This window comes from Macaca thibetana, chromosome 4 (genome assembly GCF_024542745.1).
Source record: "Macaca thibetana thibetana isolate TM-01 chromosome 4, ASM2454274v1, whole genome shotgun sequence".
NCBI lineage: Eukaryota > Metazoa > Chordata > Mammalia > Primates > Cercopithecidae > Macaca > Macaca thibetana.
Genome location: NC_065581.1, coordinates 57,834,092 through 57,849,720, shown reverse-complemented (window position 1 = coordinate 57,849,720; position 15,629 = coordinate 57,834,092). Strand labels below are relative to the sequence as shown.

The 15,629-nt window shown below is 36.1% G+C and overlaps 2 protein-coding genes across 7 annotated transcripts in view; one reads left to right on the top strand and one right to left on the bottom strand.

Annotated features, from left to right (window-relative positions):
• DST (dystonin) overlaps window positions 1-15,629 on the top strand; it is a 1,587,602-nt gene that overhangs the window by 897,806 nt on the left and 674,167 nt on the right. The window lies entirely within an intron of this gene.
• ZNF451 (zinc finger protein 451) overlaps window positions 1-15,629 on the bottom strand; it is a 376,340-nt gene that overhangs the window by 17,908 nt on the left and 342,803 nt on the right. For 5 of the 6 annotated variants that reach the window (XM_050788773.1, XM_050788775.1, XM_050788772.1 and 2 more), the window contains 5 exons: window positions 11,916-12,069; window positions 11,273-11,420; window positions 4,709-6,312; window positions 2,485-2,628; window positions 972-1,102 (listed from right to left, as the gene is read on the bottom strand). In XM_050788773.1, the coding sequence (XP_050644730.1) occupies window positions 972-1,102; window positions 2,485-2,628; window positions 4,709-6,312; window positions 11,273-11,420; window positions 11,916-12,069 (2,181 nt within the window). The remainder of the gene's footprint in view (window positions 1-971; window positions 1,103-2,484; window positions 2,629-4,708; window positions 6,313-11,272; window positions 11,421-11,915; window positions 12,070-15,629) is intronic. The other variant, XM_050788778.1, reaches the window with a different exon arrangement.

Genomic DNA, 15,629 nt, shown 5'->3' with positions numbered 1-15,629 from the left:
AAGCTATTTTATGTGCCATAAAAAGAAAAAGCCAAAATGGAAGTCCAACAGACTTCACATAAAGTTGGAATACCAATGGGCTATACACTCAATGTAAGGGTAAATAAGAAATAAATCTGTCATAGAGAAAAGGTAAGCAAGGCAATTTGCATGATTCAATCTTGGCACTAGATAGAGGGAAAAAGAAATCTTTTGTTGTTTAAACCATAAGCTGTAGTCAACAAGTTTGCCGAGTAAATTCACATTATCAGTGTGACATGTAAGTCCTCAAGCAAAAAATGTAAAGTGGGTCTCAGTTTGGCAGTTTCTCTAGGTACCTGGCAGAGGCAGAAGCAAATGTAAATTCTATCTAGGCCAACAGTGATTGTTAAGGTACCTCTTAATTTTAGAGATACTAAAATATGAAAATGTCTTAATATATATCAAATACAGTATCATCAGCGGGTGCAGTGGCTCACACCTGTAATCCCAGCACTTTGGGAGGCCTAGGCGGGCAGATCACTTCAGGCCAGGAGTTTGAGACTAGCCTGGCTAACAGGGAGAAACCCCATCTACTGAAAATACAAATATTAGCCAAGCATGGTGGTATGCTCCTGTAGTCCCAGCTACTTGGGAGGCTGAGGCACAACAATCGTTAGAGCCCAGGGGGCTGAGGTTGCAGTGAGCTGAGATTGCGCCACTGCACTCCAGCCTGGGCAACAGAGCGACACTGTCTTAAAACCAAAAAACAGTATCATCTCTTGATCATTTATCCCACAAATAGTTGAGTATCTACCATGGATAGCTGAAGGTTTGCTATAAGTTGAGGATAAAGCAATAAAAATATGCTATGGGGTCCTGCCTTCATAATAGTCACAGGTAGAACCTGAAGTACTGAAGAATGGTCTATAATTCTCATTACAATTCAAGTGGGAAAAAAATGCAAGTGGGTGTGAGATTCACATTAGATTTTGAATAAAACAATGACTCACATGCATACATATGGCAAAATCAGCAGCATCTTTTCTTTTACTACAGCGAGGATGAAGGAAGAAGCATCCAATCCTGTTCAGGTAATTATAAATTTTACAGTTGAGTGGAGGCTTCCAATTGGTGTTTCCTCCTATTAATTTCAGAAAAAGCAAAAATGATAATCAAACAGGAGAGGAAAGGCCAAAAATTTTATCAAGAAAAAACATATACTAGAAAAAAAACTTTTCTAGAGGCAAAGTACTAAATCAGAATGTGGAAGAACTCCATCCGAGCATAAGCATCAACATCTTGTTGCTGTACAGTCTTGAGAAAGTGGACTAAATTCCCTGAATCTGTCAACTCATCTTAAAACTCACATGGATATTAAGCAAAATCAAAAGTAATGTGTGCAAAAATTCTTTGAATGGCATTATTCTGTAAGTGTAAGCATAAGTGGTTTTTACAAATGTCATCACTGTTCAATGCAGAAATGATGGGCAATCACCAAAGCTCAACTTACTAAAGCAATTATACTGGCTAACTTATCCAGGTCAGCATGTTTCTATCTTTAATCCCAATCTTTCTCTTTACATGCTATTTTCTATCAAACACGAACAACAGCAGATGCTCACTATACTAATCCTCTGTAAACCAAAGAAGCCTCTCCCCCAGGTTTGGTCAACAATTTGTAAAGAGGTTTAGATGAAGCTGAACACTTAAGAACAGCAAGGATGAACCGAAGAGGCAGTTATGACATGTTGAAAATGACATTAGTCCTGTAGTTGAAAGGCCAAATTTCAAAAGCTAACTCTGCTATTTATTAGTTTTAAAACTTTGAGGGAAAAAAAAAAAAACAAAAACAAAACATCTGCTTCTCTGTATTTTAAAAGGGATAAAACCATAATAATCAGTAACCATATTAGTACAAAGCCATAGTGCCTGACACACTTTAGGTGTTGAATAAAGGCTTTTTCAATCAGTATCAAAAGATCTATGAACTGTTTCTTTTTTTTTTTTTTTTTTTTTGAGACGGAGTCTCGCTCTCTTGCCCAGGCTGGAGGGCAGTGGCGCGATCTCGGCTGCAACTTCTAGCTTCGCCTCCTGGGTTCACACCATTCTCCTGCCTCAGCCTCCCAAGTAGCTGGGACTACAGGCAACCGCCACCACACCTGGCTAATTTTTTGAATTTGTTTTTAGTAGAGACGGGGTTTCACTGTGTTAGCCAAGATGGTCTCGATCTCCTGACCTCACAATCTTCCCACCTCGGCCTTCCAATGTGTTGGAATTACAGGCGTGAGCCACCGCGCCCAGCCAAAAGATCCATAAACTTTTGAGTCACCAGATAGAGCTAACATTTACCACAGAGGCATGTAGAGAAAATGACTCTAGCAGAGTAACTATAATACAAAAGAACAATATTCCAATTATGTTCCTATGATCTATCCAGGAAGGTTTAAGGGGAGGCTTTTAAACTGAACTATAGTCTAAGATGTGGGAAAAACGGTTTTCTTTTGTTTTTCTTATTAACCGTACCTTGAAAGCCCCAAATAAATGTTCCTTGGTTTAGATGCCCTGGTAGATGACCAAAAAAGTTTGACCAGTTATCAAAATCTACAAAGACTATATGAGTCATGGTTCTCAGGTAATCCAAATCTGGAAGCTCAACAATTTCTTCCTCTGAGAAGAGAGAAATATCAACATGAGTTCAGTAAGAATTTGCTAAAATCATTCTGATTTCAAGTCCAAAAGATATTAGAAGGCTAACATGCAAAAATACTAACCTTGAATGTTACTCATTTCTATCTAAACCTTTTTGTGAAATCCAAATCTGTACATGACACCATTTACACTTAAATCAGATAAAAATATTGTGAATATTTCACAAATTTTGATTATATATCCTTCTTGCAAATATTTTCCATCAACTCTAAGGCTTGTTAAAAAGTCATTTATACAGGGAATTTTTAAAAAACAATGTACTAGAAGAACTAGAAAACCAAGTTTTAAAGTTAAATAAGCAAAAACTACCACCACCCATAGAACATTTTCACCACCAGAATTTGGTTCTTTTCCCAGTCTAAACTGATTTATTAGTAGCCTTCTAGGTCTATGATTAAACACCCTAGAGAGCAGAAATAAGATCACCTGGAATCCTGCTGCCATAAAGCAGTGCTACAAATAGGTGCCAGTGGTACAGTGCCACCTCCCCCTATAAACACATCTTCTTGCTTCTCTCAGATTCTTCTTTCACCTTCCCCCATGCCCCAACTCTCATTCTCTCTCCCCTTTATCTTGTTTCATACTTTTCCACTTTGACAAGGCCTTAAAGTTTCCTGTGGTAATAATGCAAACTTTAGAATATTATATTATTTAAAAAATGAATAGTTTCTATTCTAATAGTTCCCTCGAATATACTACTGCCATTCCCTTCCATTTCCAAGCCACCTTATGTCTTTTCTCTAACTTCTCAGTAACTCTAGATTTAGATATTGCATTTTCTATCAAATGCAGACTAACACAAATTCCAAAAACAAAAAGTAAACAGAAGCACACAAAAAAAAAGGCCAAAGAGAATATAAAATGGCGTAACCAGTGTTTCACTGTTTAGAGTTGACTAGGTAGCTCATGATTTAATTATCACTGAAAATATGCCATGACTAAAGGTGATGTTAAGATCTACATACACTATAGAGCAAGAATGTAAAAATTCAATAGTTCATAAAAATACATTACTGGCCAAAATTTGCACATATTCTCACTGTATCCAAATACACTACATTGTATAACTCACCAAGAGTTAATATTTATTTAAAAGAATATAGATTTACGTCGGGTGTGGTGGCTCACACCTGTAATCCCAACACTTGGGGAGGCGAAAATGGGAGGATTGCTTGAGGCCAGGAGTTTGAAACCAGCCTGGGCAACATAGTAAAATCCCATCTCAATAAAAAAAAATTTAAAAATAAAAGAATATACACTTAAAATTATACTCTAAACAAAACAAATTATACTTCTAAACAAAATAAAAACTTAACACCTGCCTAGACTTACTTAATCCTATCATATGGAAGACAGAAAGACTGGAGTAAGTACAAAGAAGGAATTCATATTTCAATTTTCCCCCTGGTTTCTTGCTACCACTTTAACTCTACCTCTAATTGCTATTTTAATTGTATGTTAAAGCTTTGCTTCCAAGTTAATCATAAGAAAAATATACAAATACTGAAATGACCTTTAAAATTTCTCACACTAAAGAATATGGCCAAATAGAAACAAAAAGAATTCACATGATCTTTTTTTTTTTTTTTTTTTTTTGAGACGGAGTCTCGCTCTGTTTATCTTTTTAGTGAATCCAAATTCTCCTGCCTTACGGCTAATTTTTTTGTAAAAAAAACCTAAACGACCTTGTGATCTCCCAAAGTGCTGGGATTACATATCTTTTTAGTGAATCCAAATAACTTTGAAATCTAACTTTCAGAAAGACTATCGACTTCCTTCATCTTCAAAATCTCCACACCTTTTGTAAAATAAAATATCTAAAATATATATTATTTAAAGCCAATATATACTCTTTGTCCCCTTAAGTTTAGAAAGTGGATAAATGTAGCAGTAGGAATACAAACCCCTAAAATGTATATACCATAGTAATTAACATATCATCAAGAAGTTATCCTATTTCTTGCTTCAAAATCGAGGTGGGTACATTGTAAGTTTCAATATTAGTATATGAAATTTGCACAGAGCTTTAAAGCCATACCTATATTCTGATAGCTTAGGTCATTCTCAACTCCTTTCTCCAGGTCTAAACTTTTTGAATAGTTTACTGCCTGTTTCAGTTTTCTCTCTGTATGTGAGGCACTGGCAGTAAACTTGTACAGCTTTGACTTTTCAGATCCAAAGTGAGCCACACTAGGTTTCTGTAAGAAGCAATGTTTTCTATGGAAATGCTGCTGCGCACTCTCAGGATCATGAAATGCTTTGGTGCAGGTGCCACACTTGATTACGTACTGCTGCTCCTCCTCATCACTCTTTTCTTTGTGCACTTGATGGATATGAGTGTTCATGTCACTTAAATTCTGTGTTGTTGCCGAACATAAACTGCAGCGAAACCAAAGTTTTCCTTTATCCAGCATGATTTGGAGACATCTACTATAATCTTCTTTTCTGTTGACTTTACAGATGTAACTCTCACGGCAACCACAGGTTAACTGGTTACTCGTCTCTACTACTGGAAAATCTTCTTCAGTTTTAATTGAAGTTTCAGTTTTTTCTGACACAAATACATAGTCTATGCTGTGGTGCTCCTCATAATGACTCAAAAATGCTTCTTCCACGTTAAAGATAAGATCACAAAGCCCACAGAAGTATTTAATCTTTATCTCATTGTCATGCTCATCTTGGCAATGTCGGTACAATGTTTCTATCTTATGAAAAGGCTTTCTGCAGTGAGCACAGCTATATCTATGAAACTTGTGGCTTGCCAAAGACATGCAGTGCTGTTTTACATATTCCTGGGAATCAAACATATCTTCACAAATCCGGCATTGCCATTTGCCCCTTGGAGAACTATTTGCCAGGGAATGATCAATAATAGCAATAGCTGATGAAGGCTTGTTAGCAGTCAAATTACCCAATGTTGTAGAAGATGATGGCAAAGTTTCACCTTCTACCTCATCCATCTCATAAAAATATCGGTGTCCATTATGAAATTCAGTCACATGTGCCATGATAGTATCTTTCCTTGTTAACTCCTTTTTGCATGTCCGACACCAGAAAAGAAAGTTATTTAAATGTGCTCCTCCATGAATCCGGCTCATGTGTAAACGAATGACCCCCGAATCATCACATACCTTTCCACAGACCACACATTTATAACCCATTGTGTTTGCTGAGAAAACATGCTTTTCTACTGCATCTTCACTTGGGAATCGCTGATTGCATTCACAGAACCAGGTTTTAACTACTGACTTTTCTTTCTGGACACAAGCGATACCTTCATGGCTTTTATCTTTTAAATTCATCTTCTTTTTTGGAATGGCAATGCACTCCTGTGAGCTAGATTCTTTAACAGACATGGTTCTTTTAAGTGATGAAAATTTTGATTGATCCAACAATAAATGCACGTCAGAAGAAGGATCCTTGTTCCCTTCGCTGCTGTGGCAATAGAGCAAGACTGATTCTTCCACTGAGTTAATGACTCTGACTTTGTGTCCTGAATTCTGCTTATGATTGTGGGTGCTGGTTTCATCCACGAAGACTTGATTGCAATCTGGACAATAACCTCTTAATATGAATTTCTCTGCAACCTGGGTAATGCTCTTCTCAGCTACAGCTACAGGCCCAGCATTTCGACAACGAACTCTAAATTAGATAAAAAGAAATAGAAACTCTTTGAGAAGTATTTTCTAAACATACCATTGCTGCATTTTATTGCAGGAACTATAAAATAACCAATGTATATATAAGCACTAAAAGATACTTTTCAATAAAGATGCAGATGACATAATGATGTTCTATCACCTCAAATACTTGAGTATTATCTGCATTTTATCTATTTCTAGTTAAAATACAAAAGGCTAAAACTAGATTCAAATTTTTTAAAATTCAGGCAAATTTTAGAAAACTAAAATCTGTGTCAAAAGCACTGACAGAGGACCTTATTGAACAGGCAAATTATTAGACTCTCCATGGTAATTAAACTGTATGAAAGAACACTATGGTTAAGATTCTAGACAACCCAGAACCTATTCTTTAATAATTGATTAATGTTGATACTATAAGGCTGTAGTAACCAAAACAACATGCACTGGTGTAAAAACAGACACACAGATCAATGGAACAGAACAAAGAACCCAGTAATAAAGCCACATACCTACAAACTACTGATCTTTGACGAAACTGACAAAAATACACACTGGGGAAAGGATGCTCTATTTAATAAATGGTGCTGAGAAAACTGGATAGCCATATGCAGAAGAATAAAATTGAACCCATATCTTTCATCATATACAAAAAATAACTCAAGATGGATTAAAGACTAAGACCTGAAACTATAAAAATTCTAGAAGAAAGCCTCGGAAAACCCCTTCTGGACAATGGCCTAGGCAAAAAATTTATGACTAAGTCCTCAAAAGCAAATGCAACAAAGCCCTAAAATAGACAAATCGGACTTAAAAGCTTAAGCATAGCAAAACAAATAATCAAGAGAATAAAAACAACTTATAGAATGTGAGAATATCGGCAAACTATGCATCTGACAAAGGACTAATATTCAGAATCTACTAGGAACTTAACAAGAAAAAAACCCACAAATAATCCCATTAAGAAGTGGGCAAAGGACACGAATAGACATTTTTCAAAAGAAGACATACAAGTGGCCCATAAATACTCAACATTACTAATCATCAGAGAACTTCAAATTAAAACAACAATGCGATACCATCTTACACCAGTCAGAATGGCTGTTATTAAAAAGTCAAAAAACAACTGATGTTGGCAAGGATACAGAGAAAAGGGACCACTTATACACTGCTGGTGGGAATGTAAATTAGTACAACCTCTATAGAAAACAATATGGAAATTTCTCAAAAAAAAAACAAAAATAGAACCACACTTTGATCCAGCAGTCCCACTACTGATATCTACCTAAAGAAAAAGCAAGCATTATATCAAAAAGACACCTACCATTGTACATTTACCACAGCACCATTCACAATAGCAATAATGAATGGAATCAACCTAAGTGTCCATCAACGGATTATTGAATAAAGAAAATATGGCATATATACCATGGAATACTACTCAGTCATAAAAAAGAATGAAATCATGCCTTTTGAAGCAACATGTATGGAACTGGAGGCCATTATCCTAAGTGAAATAATTCAGAATGTCAAATACTGAAAATTTTCAGTTCTAAGTGGGAGTTAAACAATGGGTACACATGGACATATAGAGTAGAATAATAAATAGACATTGAAAACTCCAAAAGGTGGGAGGTTAGGAAACAGGTAAGGGTTGAAAAATAACCTATTGAGTACAACGTTCACTATTTGGAGGACAAGTACATTAAAAGCCCAGATATCTGAGCTTCACAATATACCCATGTAACAAAACTGCACTCGTATGCCCTAAATCTGTAAGTAAAGAAATAAAAATAAAGAACTGGTTAATTTTATGTCAGACAAATGTCATGCCCATAGTTGCTTTTGCACTGAAGAACTAGGCTCAATAAAACCACGTACTATTCCACAAATTAACTCAAAATAAATCAACTTCTCTAGGAAAATAAAAAAATAGAAAAACTGTGTCTTCTCTTCACTACTAAACTCCAGAGAGAACAGACCAGCTACAATTTTATACATTTAATATATTTCAAAAGAAAAAAATTATACAAAATATGTTCTCTAATTATTTTGGAATTAAATTGGAAATGAGAAATAATAAAAATCCCTAAATGTTTATAAATTAAATACCTAAATGTAACATCTATAAACCTTTAGAAGTTAAGCAACACGTATCTTTTTTGTGTGTTTGGAGACAGCAAATCTTTCCGTCGCCCAGGCTGGAGGTCAGTGGCGCAATCTTGGATCACTGCAACCTCTGCTTCCTGGGTTCAAGCGATTCTCTTGCCTCAGCTACCAAGTAGCTGGGATTAAAGGCACGCACCACCACACCGGGTTAATTTTTTTGTATTTTTAGTAGAGATGGGGTTTCTCCATGTTAGCTAGCTGGTCTCGAACTCCTGAGCTCAGGCAATCCACCTGCCTAAGCCTCCCAAAGTGTTAGGATTACAGGTGTGAGCCACCGTGCCCGGCGAAGCAACACATTTCTAATAAACCTATAGGTCAAAGAATAAATCAAAAGGGCAAAGATAACATTTTTCAAAAATGTTTTTAAAAGCTTTATTGAGATACAATTCATGGCTAGGTGCAGTGGCACATGCCTATAATCCCAGCACTTTGGGAGGGCGGATCACTCGAGGTCAGGAGTTCAAGACCATCCTGGCCAACATGGTGAAACTCCGTCTCTACAAAAAGCACAAAATTTAGCCAGGCATGGTGACACACATCTATAGTCCCAGCTACTTGGGAGGCTGAGGAACGAGAATCGCTTGAACTCAGGAGGTGGAGGTTGCAGTAAGCCAAGATTGCACCATTGCACTCCAGCCTGGGTGACAGAGAGAGACCCTGTCTTTAAAAAAAAAAGGATATAATTCACATAATTCACCCATTTAGGGTATATAATTTCAACTGTTTTTCACATAAAGATATGTGCAACCATCAATACAGTCAATTTTAGAACATCGCGTCATGTCAAAAAGAAAACCCATGCCCTTTAACTATCACCTCCCCACCTCCCTTTTCGACATGCTCCCCAACTCCAAGCAACCACTGAGCCCTAAGCAACTACTTGCTGTGTCTACAGATTTCCCTATTCTGGAATTTCATGTGAATGGAATCATATAAATGGATTTTTTGAGTAGCTTATTTCATTTAGCATAATGTTTTCAAAGTTCATTGAGGTTGTAACATGTAATCAGGATTTCAATCCTTTTCATGGCCAAATAATATTCCCTTGTATGGATAGGTCCATTTTAAAAAATCCATTTGTCAGCTGATAGACATTAGGGATGGTCCCACTTTTTTACTATTATGAATAATGCTGCTATAAACAAACATACAAGTCTTTGTGTGGATATACGTTCACACTGCTCTTGGCTGTCAACAAGTAGAAATTGCTGGATCATATGGTAGCTCTACAGTTAAATGAGGAAAAAAGAGATACGTATTTTTAACTGAATAAAAATGAAAACACAACTTATCAACATCTGTGTGATGCCGGTAAAGCAGGGCTTAGAGGGAAATTTATATTTTTAAACGTTTACATTGAAAACAAAGATCCAAAGTCAACCTAAACTTCTACCTTTAAGAGCTAGACAAAGATAAGCAAATTAAACTCAAAGTTTAAAGAGCAGAAATTAATGAACTAGAAAATGGGCAAACAACAGAGAATTGCCAGGGAAACCAGACAATGGTTGGTGTAAAAATCAACAAAAATTTGAAATAGATTATAGAAATAAACATAAATATTTAAAAATATCAAAGCTGAATTCAGGAAAATAAGATATATTCTTTAAGCAAGAAGAGGCAAGGGTTTCTCAGGACACAGAAAGCATAACTATAAAAGAAGAAAATAATCAACAAATTACACCTAATGCAAAGAAAAGCTTCTGTTCAACAAAAGATATAATTAAAAATATGAATATGCAAAATCACAGCTAGGAAAATATACTCATAAATATTTGTATATTCTAGAAATTCCTATATTCTAGATACAAATCTGACAAAAGATTTATATGTAGAATATGTAAAGAACCCCAACTCACTATTAAGGCAAATAATCCACTTTTGAAAACCAGCAAAAGACTTGAACAGAGATTTCACGAAGATAAACAAATGGCCCATAAGCACATGAAAAAGTGCCCAACATCATTGTTTATCAAGAAAATGTGCATAATAAACTGAGACGTAAGAACAGCTAAAATGAAAAAGAGTGGCAAGATCAAATGTTAGCAAGGGTGAAGAGTAACTAGAACTTTCACACCTTACCTGTAGGAATGTAAACCAGTACAACCAACTTTGGATATTTAGTACATTCTCATAAATTTAAATATACACTTACTTCTGAACCAACAATTCCACTTTTCAATGTCCATCCAAGAGAAATGAAAACATATGACCATGAAAAGACTTGTACAAAATACTCAAAGCAGCTTTATTCATAAAAGCTATAAATTGTAAACAATCCAAGTAGCTATAAACACGGGAACTGATCAACGAATTGTGCTATATTCACACAATACTACTTACCAATAAAGAGGAACAATGTACTAAGCAATATAGATAATCTCACAGATACAATGGCAATCACAAATCATACTGGAATCTTTTCTTGGTCACTTGATAAATTTGGCCTTTGAGATTTAATCTTTCACCTGTATATGACACTTTCCATTCTGGTTGACTTACAGCCAAGGTTCTACTTTAACCCTTTCCTCTCCTACTCATACTTACAGAACACACACAGAAAAACACACAAAACTTAGAACTGTTAGCTTGCTTTACACTTGCAGCAATATCAATATATCCATGTTTTCCACATCTCTAACTTCTATCACTATGCTAAATTTGGTTAATTTCCAGGCAACTGTATATTCTCATTTTAAAATGAGAGAAACATGGAATAGAAAATGTGTTTGTTGAAACTTCTCACTGGCAGACAGCTCATCCGTACTCCTTTACAGCTCCAGACTCATACAAACCTGAAATGGGCAGTGAGCTCCATGTGGGAACGCAGTGTCTGGTGGCAGGCCACACACTTAACTTGAAATGGAACATCTTTGCACAGAGAGATCAATAGTTTCTTTGCAAAAGATGGAAAAGATATTGGATGTGCAATTCCTTTGTTCTCTGAAAGACAAAATAAACTATAATTTGCAAAGTTATCTGAGTATAGAGTAACCCAACCTTCCTCTCCTTAGCCCTTCTCAACATTAGTTGGAGTAAGTAAAAGAAGACAGTTATTTTGGCAATAAAAATCTAAGGGAAGCCACTTTCTGGCCTTAAATACAAAGAATGCCTTACTCATATTCAAATTAAAATTTGAGTCTTAAATGCCAAGAAACAGAAAAATTTCACAATATTATGATATAACATAACATTATCCTGAATAAATATTTGCTTCCCAAGTTTTTCTTCACTCTTCAAAGTTAGTAAGCCTTACTCATACATACAAATAAATATTAAGAATCTTTGTTTTTAAGTAAGAATTGAGATAATCTTTTACTTTCATAGTTCTAAAACTAAGATGAGGATATGTAATCTCAAGAATGATCTGAGAAGTACGATAAATCGCAAAGATTAAAGTAGTTTAATAATTTTCAGCAGAAGAGAGTATTAACATACCACCCAGTTTGAAACTCTGATGGAAATGATTCTTTCCAGACATATGCTTCGAACACTCATCCTTGCTGCTAAAAAGAAGGAAGCAATTTGGACATGCAAAACACTGAATAATCTGAGGAAGAAGGTTGTTGTTATGTCCATCATCTGTGGCTTCCTAAAAGATAAGACAAAGCTATATTATGGAAAACTAAAATAAATAAGTTCTTGAAAAAACTCAAAATTTCCTATTTGTCATTTATTTACAATATCCTGTATCAATTTTTAACATGAAAGATGTTCTTCCCTGAGTGTGAATTATGGAACTTTTATCATAACTGAGGTCCCAAATGTCAAATTTTTAGTTTTTTTTCCTCAAAACCAAATTATGGCCATCTGTTGTAGTAACAAATATAGAAGAACATTTGCTTTCTATATAGTTTTCATTTTTACATACACATTCACATGTAATATACAAATGCATAAATGTGATCACACCACATACATTTTTCCTAATGTTTGGCTTTATTCACTCTACCCTGCATTATTATTCTTCCATAAATTTATCCATGCTTAATCAGTTACAAAGACACATAGAAATAAGGGGGAATGTCATTGTTTTATCAAATATTATTTTATAGGCTCTTCTGCCTATCAGTTTTCTCATTCCATAGTACCTAAAGGAAATCCCTAAAATTCAGCTGGTGCATCTCTAATTAATGCTTCTTAATGGTTGCAAACTATGCCAGGGTGTGAATCTATTCAACTCAATCAGCATTTATTTACAGTTTTTTCCTTAAGTTTTGATTTTTTTTTTCCCACTAGAAATAATGATCTTGTAAACATCCTTGAATATATATTCTTACTGGTAGGTGCTTTTTTCTTATTCTCAAGAGTAGCCCTATAGGGCTAATGGGTATATATATTTCAATATTAAAAGACACCGTATGACTGGTTTTCAAAAAGGCTATACCAATTCACATATCCCCTAGTACTGAATGAGCCTGGCAGTAATATATATTACAGATCTTTTTCATTTTTGTCAGGTCAATTTTTGTATTTTTGGTAGAGACAGGGTTTCCCCATGTAGCCCAGGCTGGTCTCGAACTTCTGGGTTCAAGTGATCCACCCGCCTTGGCCTCCCAAAGTGCTGGGATTACAGCCGCGAGCCACCATGCCTGGCCTTCATTGGTACTTTAATTTGCAATTCCTATCTATAAGTGAGTTTGAGCATTTATTCATACATTTCTTGGCTACCCAGATGTGTTCTTATGTGAATTTTTTATTCATATTCTTTAGCTTTATTTCTCAATTGTTTCGTTTTTTCTCCTTCTGGTCAATTTGTATCAGTCCTGTTACTGAAATTAATTCTCTGCCTCATTTTCCATTTTGCAATATTTTTTCAAATATATATGTTGTTTATAGTCTTATTTACTTATTTTTGAAACAAGAGCTCACTCTGTCACCCAGGCTGGCCCACTGCACCCTTGACATCCTGGGCTCAAGCAATCCTCCTATCCCAGCCTCCCAAGTAGCTGGGACCACAGGCATACACGAATATACCTAGCTAATTTTTTTATTTTTTGTGAAGGCAAGGTCTTTCCATGTTGCCCAGGCTGGTCTCTAACTCCTGGACTCTAGCAATTCTCTCGCCTTGGCCTCCTAAAGTGCTGCGATAACAGGCATAAGCCACCGTGATCGGCCTATGGTCACTTTTAAAATTTGACATAGTCAAATAAGTATGTCTTTTCTAGCATCTAAGTTTCTAAACCTTGTTAAGAGCCTCCTCTATCTTAAAATAGGAAATTTTAAAAAGTGTGTATTTATAAGTGTACGTATATTTGTGTGTGCTTGTTATAAATATAATTTAACTTCTTGTTAATAGTCTTTAGAGTAATAGCCTTAAAGATTGTATCGTGCCTCATATTTACTATCATTAACACTAGAACCATCAGTATAGTTTGTGGAGTGCTTATGAGATGCAACCAGAAGAGAGATAAAAAATTTTTATTTATACTGAGCATTTGTCAGGAACTACACTGAGGTTCTAAATATGTTTACCTACTTAATCCTCATAATAACCCCATAAGGTACCATTTTCATTATTTAGAAATGAGAAAATTGAACTTCTGATAAGTCAACCAACTTACCCCTCCTCCCAAGTTGTACCCCTCCATAGAAAAGACAAACTTCCATTTAAACCCAGCTTTACAATACTCATTATGAATTCTATGCTGCCGTCACTACACCCTCCCCACCACACTCCCCTCCTGTTTCAATTTGATGAGTGCCACACAGAAGAAATAACACCAAGGAGGACATTTTCATTCCAATTTGAAGATTCTAAATGATAAGAGTAATAAAGGCATTTAGTAACCACCAATTTATACATATTTCTCCTGATCGAAGAACCCTAAACTCATTAAATCATTTTTAGTTTAATTGTGAGTTATAAATGAACTCACATAAAGTTGTTTAGATGATTTGCTCAACAGAACCAAAATGTGATTCTATATAAAATTTTATTAGAATATACTTGTTACAAAAATATGGCATACTTGGCCAGGAGCAGTGGCTCACACCTGTAATCCCAGCACTTTGGGAGGCTGAGTTGGGAGGACTGCTTTGCCCAGGAATTTGAGACCATCCTGGGTAACATAGCAGGACCCCATTTCTCTCTCTCTCAAAAAAAAAAAAAATTATATATATATATGGCATACCTGCAAATACATTCTACAAATTGGGAGAAGGAATGGGAAATAAGATATCTGATAAGTTAAAGTGCTCAATTCCTTTTTACCATATTTCTGGTTACATTAAAAGACACCATACAAACTTGTACAAAAAAAAAAAATAGGGCTGGGCATGGTGGCTCATGCCTGTAATCCTAGCACTCTGGGAGGCTGAGGCGGCAGACCACAAGGTCAGGAGTTCGAGATCAGCCTGGCCAACATGGTGAAACCCTGTCTCTACTAAAAATACAAAAAATTAGCCGGGTGTGGTGGCAGGCGCCTATAATCCCAGATACCCAGGAGGCTGAGGCAGGAGAACCGTTTGAACCCGGGAGGCAGAGGTTGCAGTGAGTGGAGACCACACCACTGTACTCCAGCCCGCAAAAGAGAGCTAGACTCCGTCTTAAAAAAAAAGGTAGGGCCAGGCGCAGTGGCTCACGCCTGTAATCCCAACACTTTGGGAGGCCGAGGTGGGCGGATCACGAGGTCAGGAGATTGAGACCATCCTGGCGAACACGGTGAAACCCCGTCTCTACTGATAAATACAAAAAAAAAAAAAAAAAAATTAGCCGGGCGTGGTGGCGGGCGCCTGTGCTCCCAGTTACTTGGGAGACTGACACAGGAGAATGGCATTAACCCGGGAGGCGGTGGAGCTTGCAGTGAGCGGATCTGCACTCCAGCCTGGGCGACAGAGCGAGACTCCGTCTCAAAAAAAAAAAAAAAAAGGTAGAACCAAAATACCATTTCACATCCACTAGAATGGCTAAATTTAAAAAGACAGGTAGTAAGTATGGATAAGATGTAGAGAAACTGAAACCCACAAACATTGCTGGAGGGAAAGTAAAATGGTGCAGTGCACTAGACAGCAGTTTGGCATTTCTTCAAAAAAATTAAAAAGGTACCATATGACCTAGCAATTTTAAAACGTATGTTTACACAAAACTTGGATGTTTGTTTATAGAAGCATTATTCATAACAGCTAAAAAGTAGAAACAACCCAAATGTC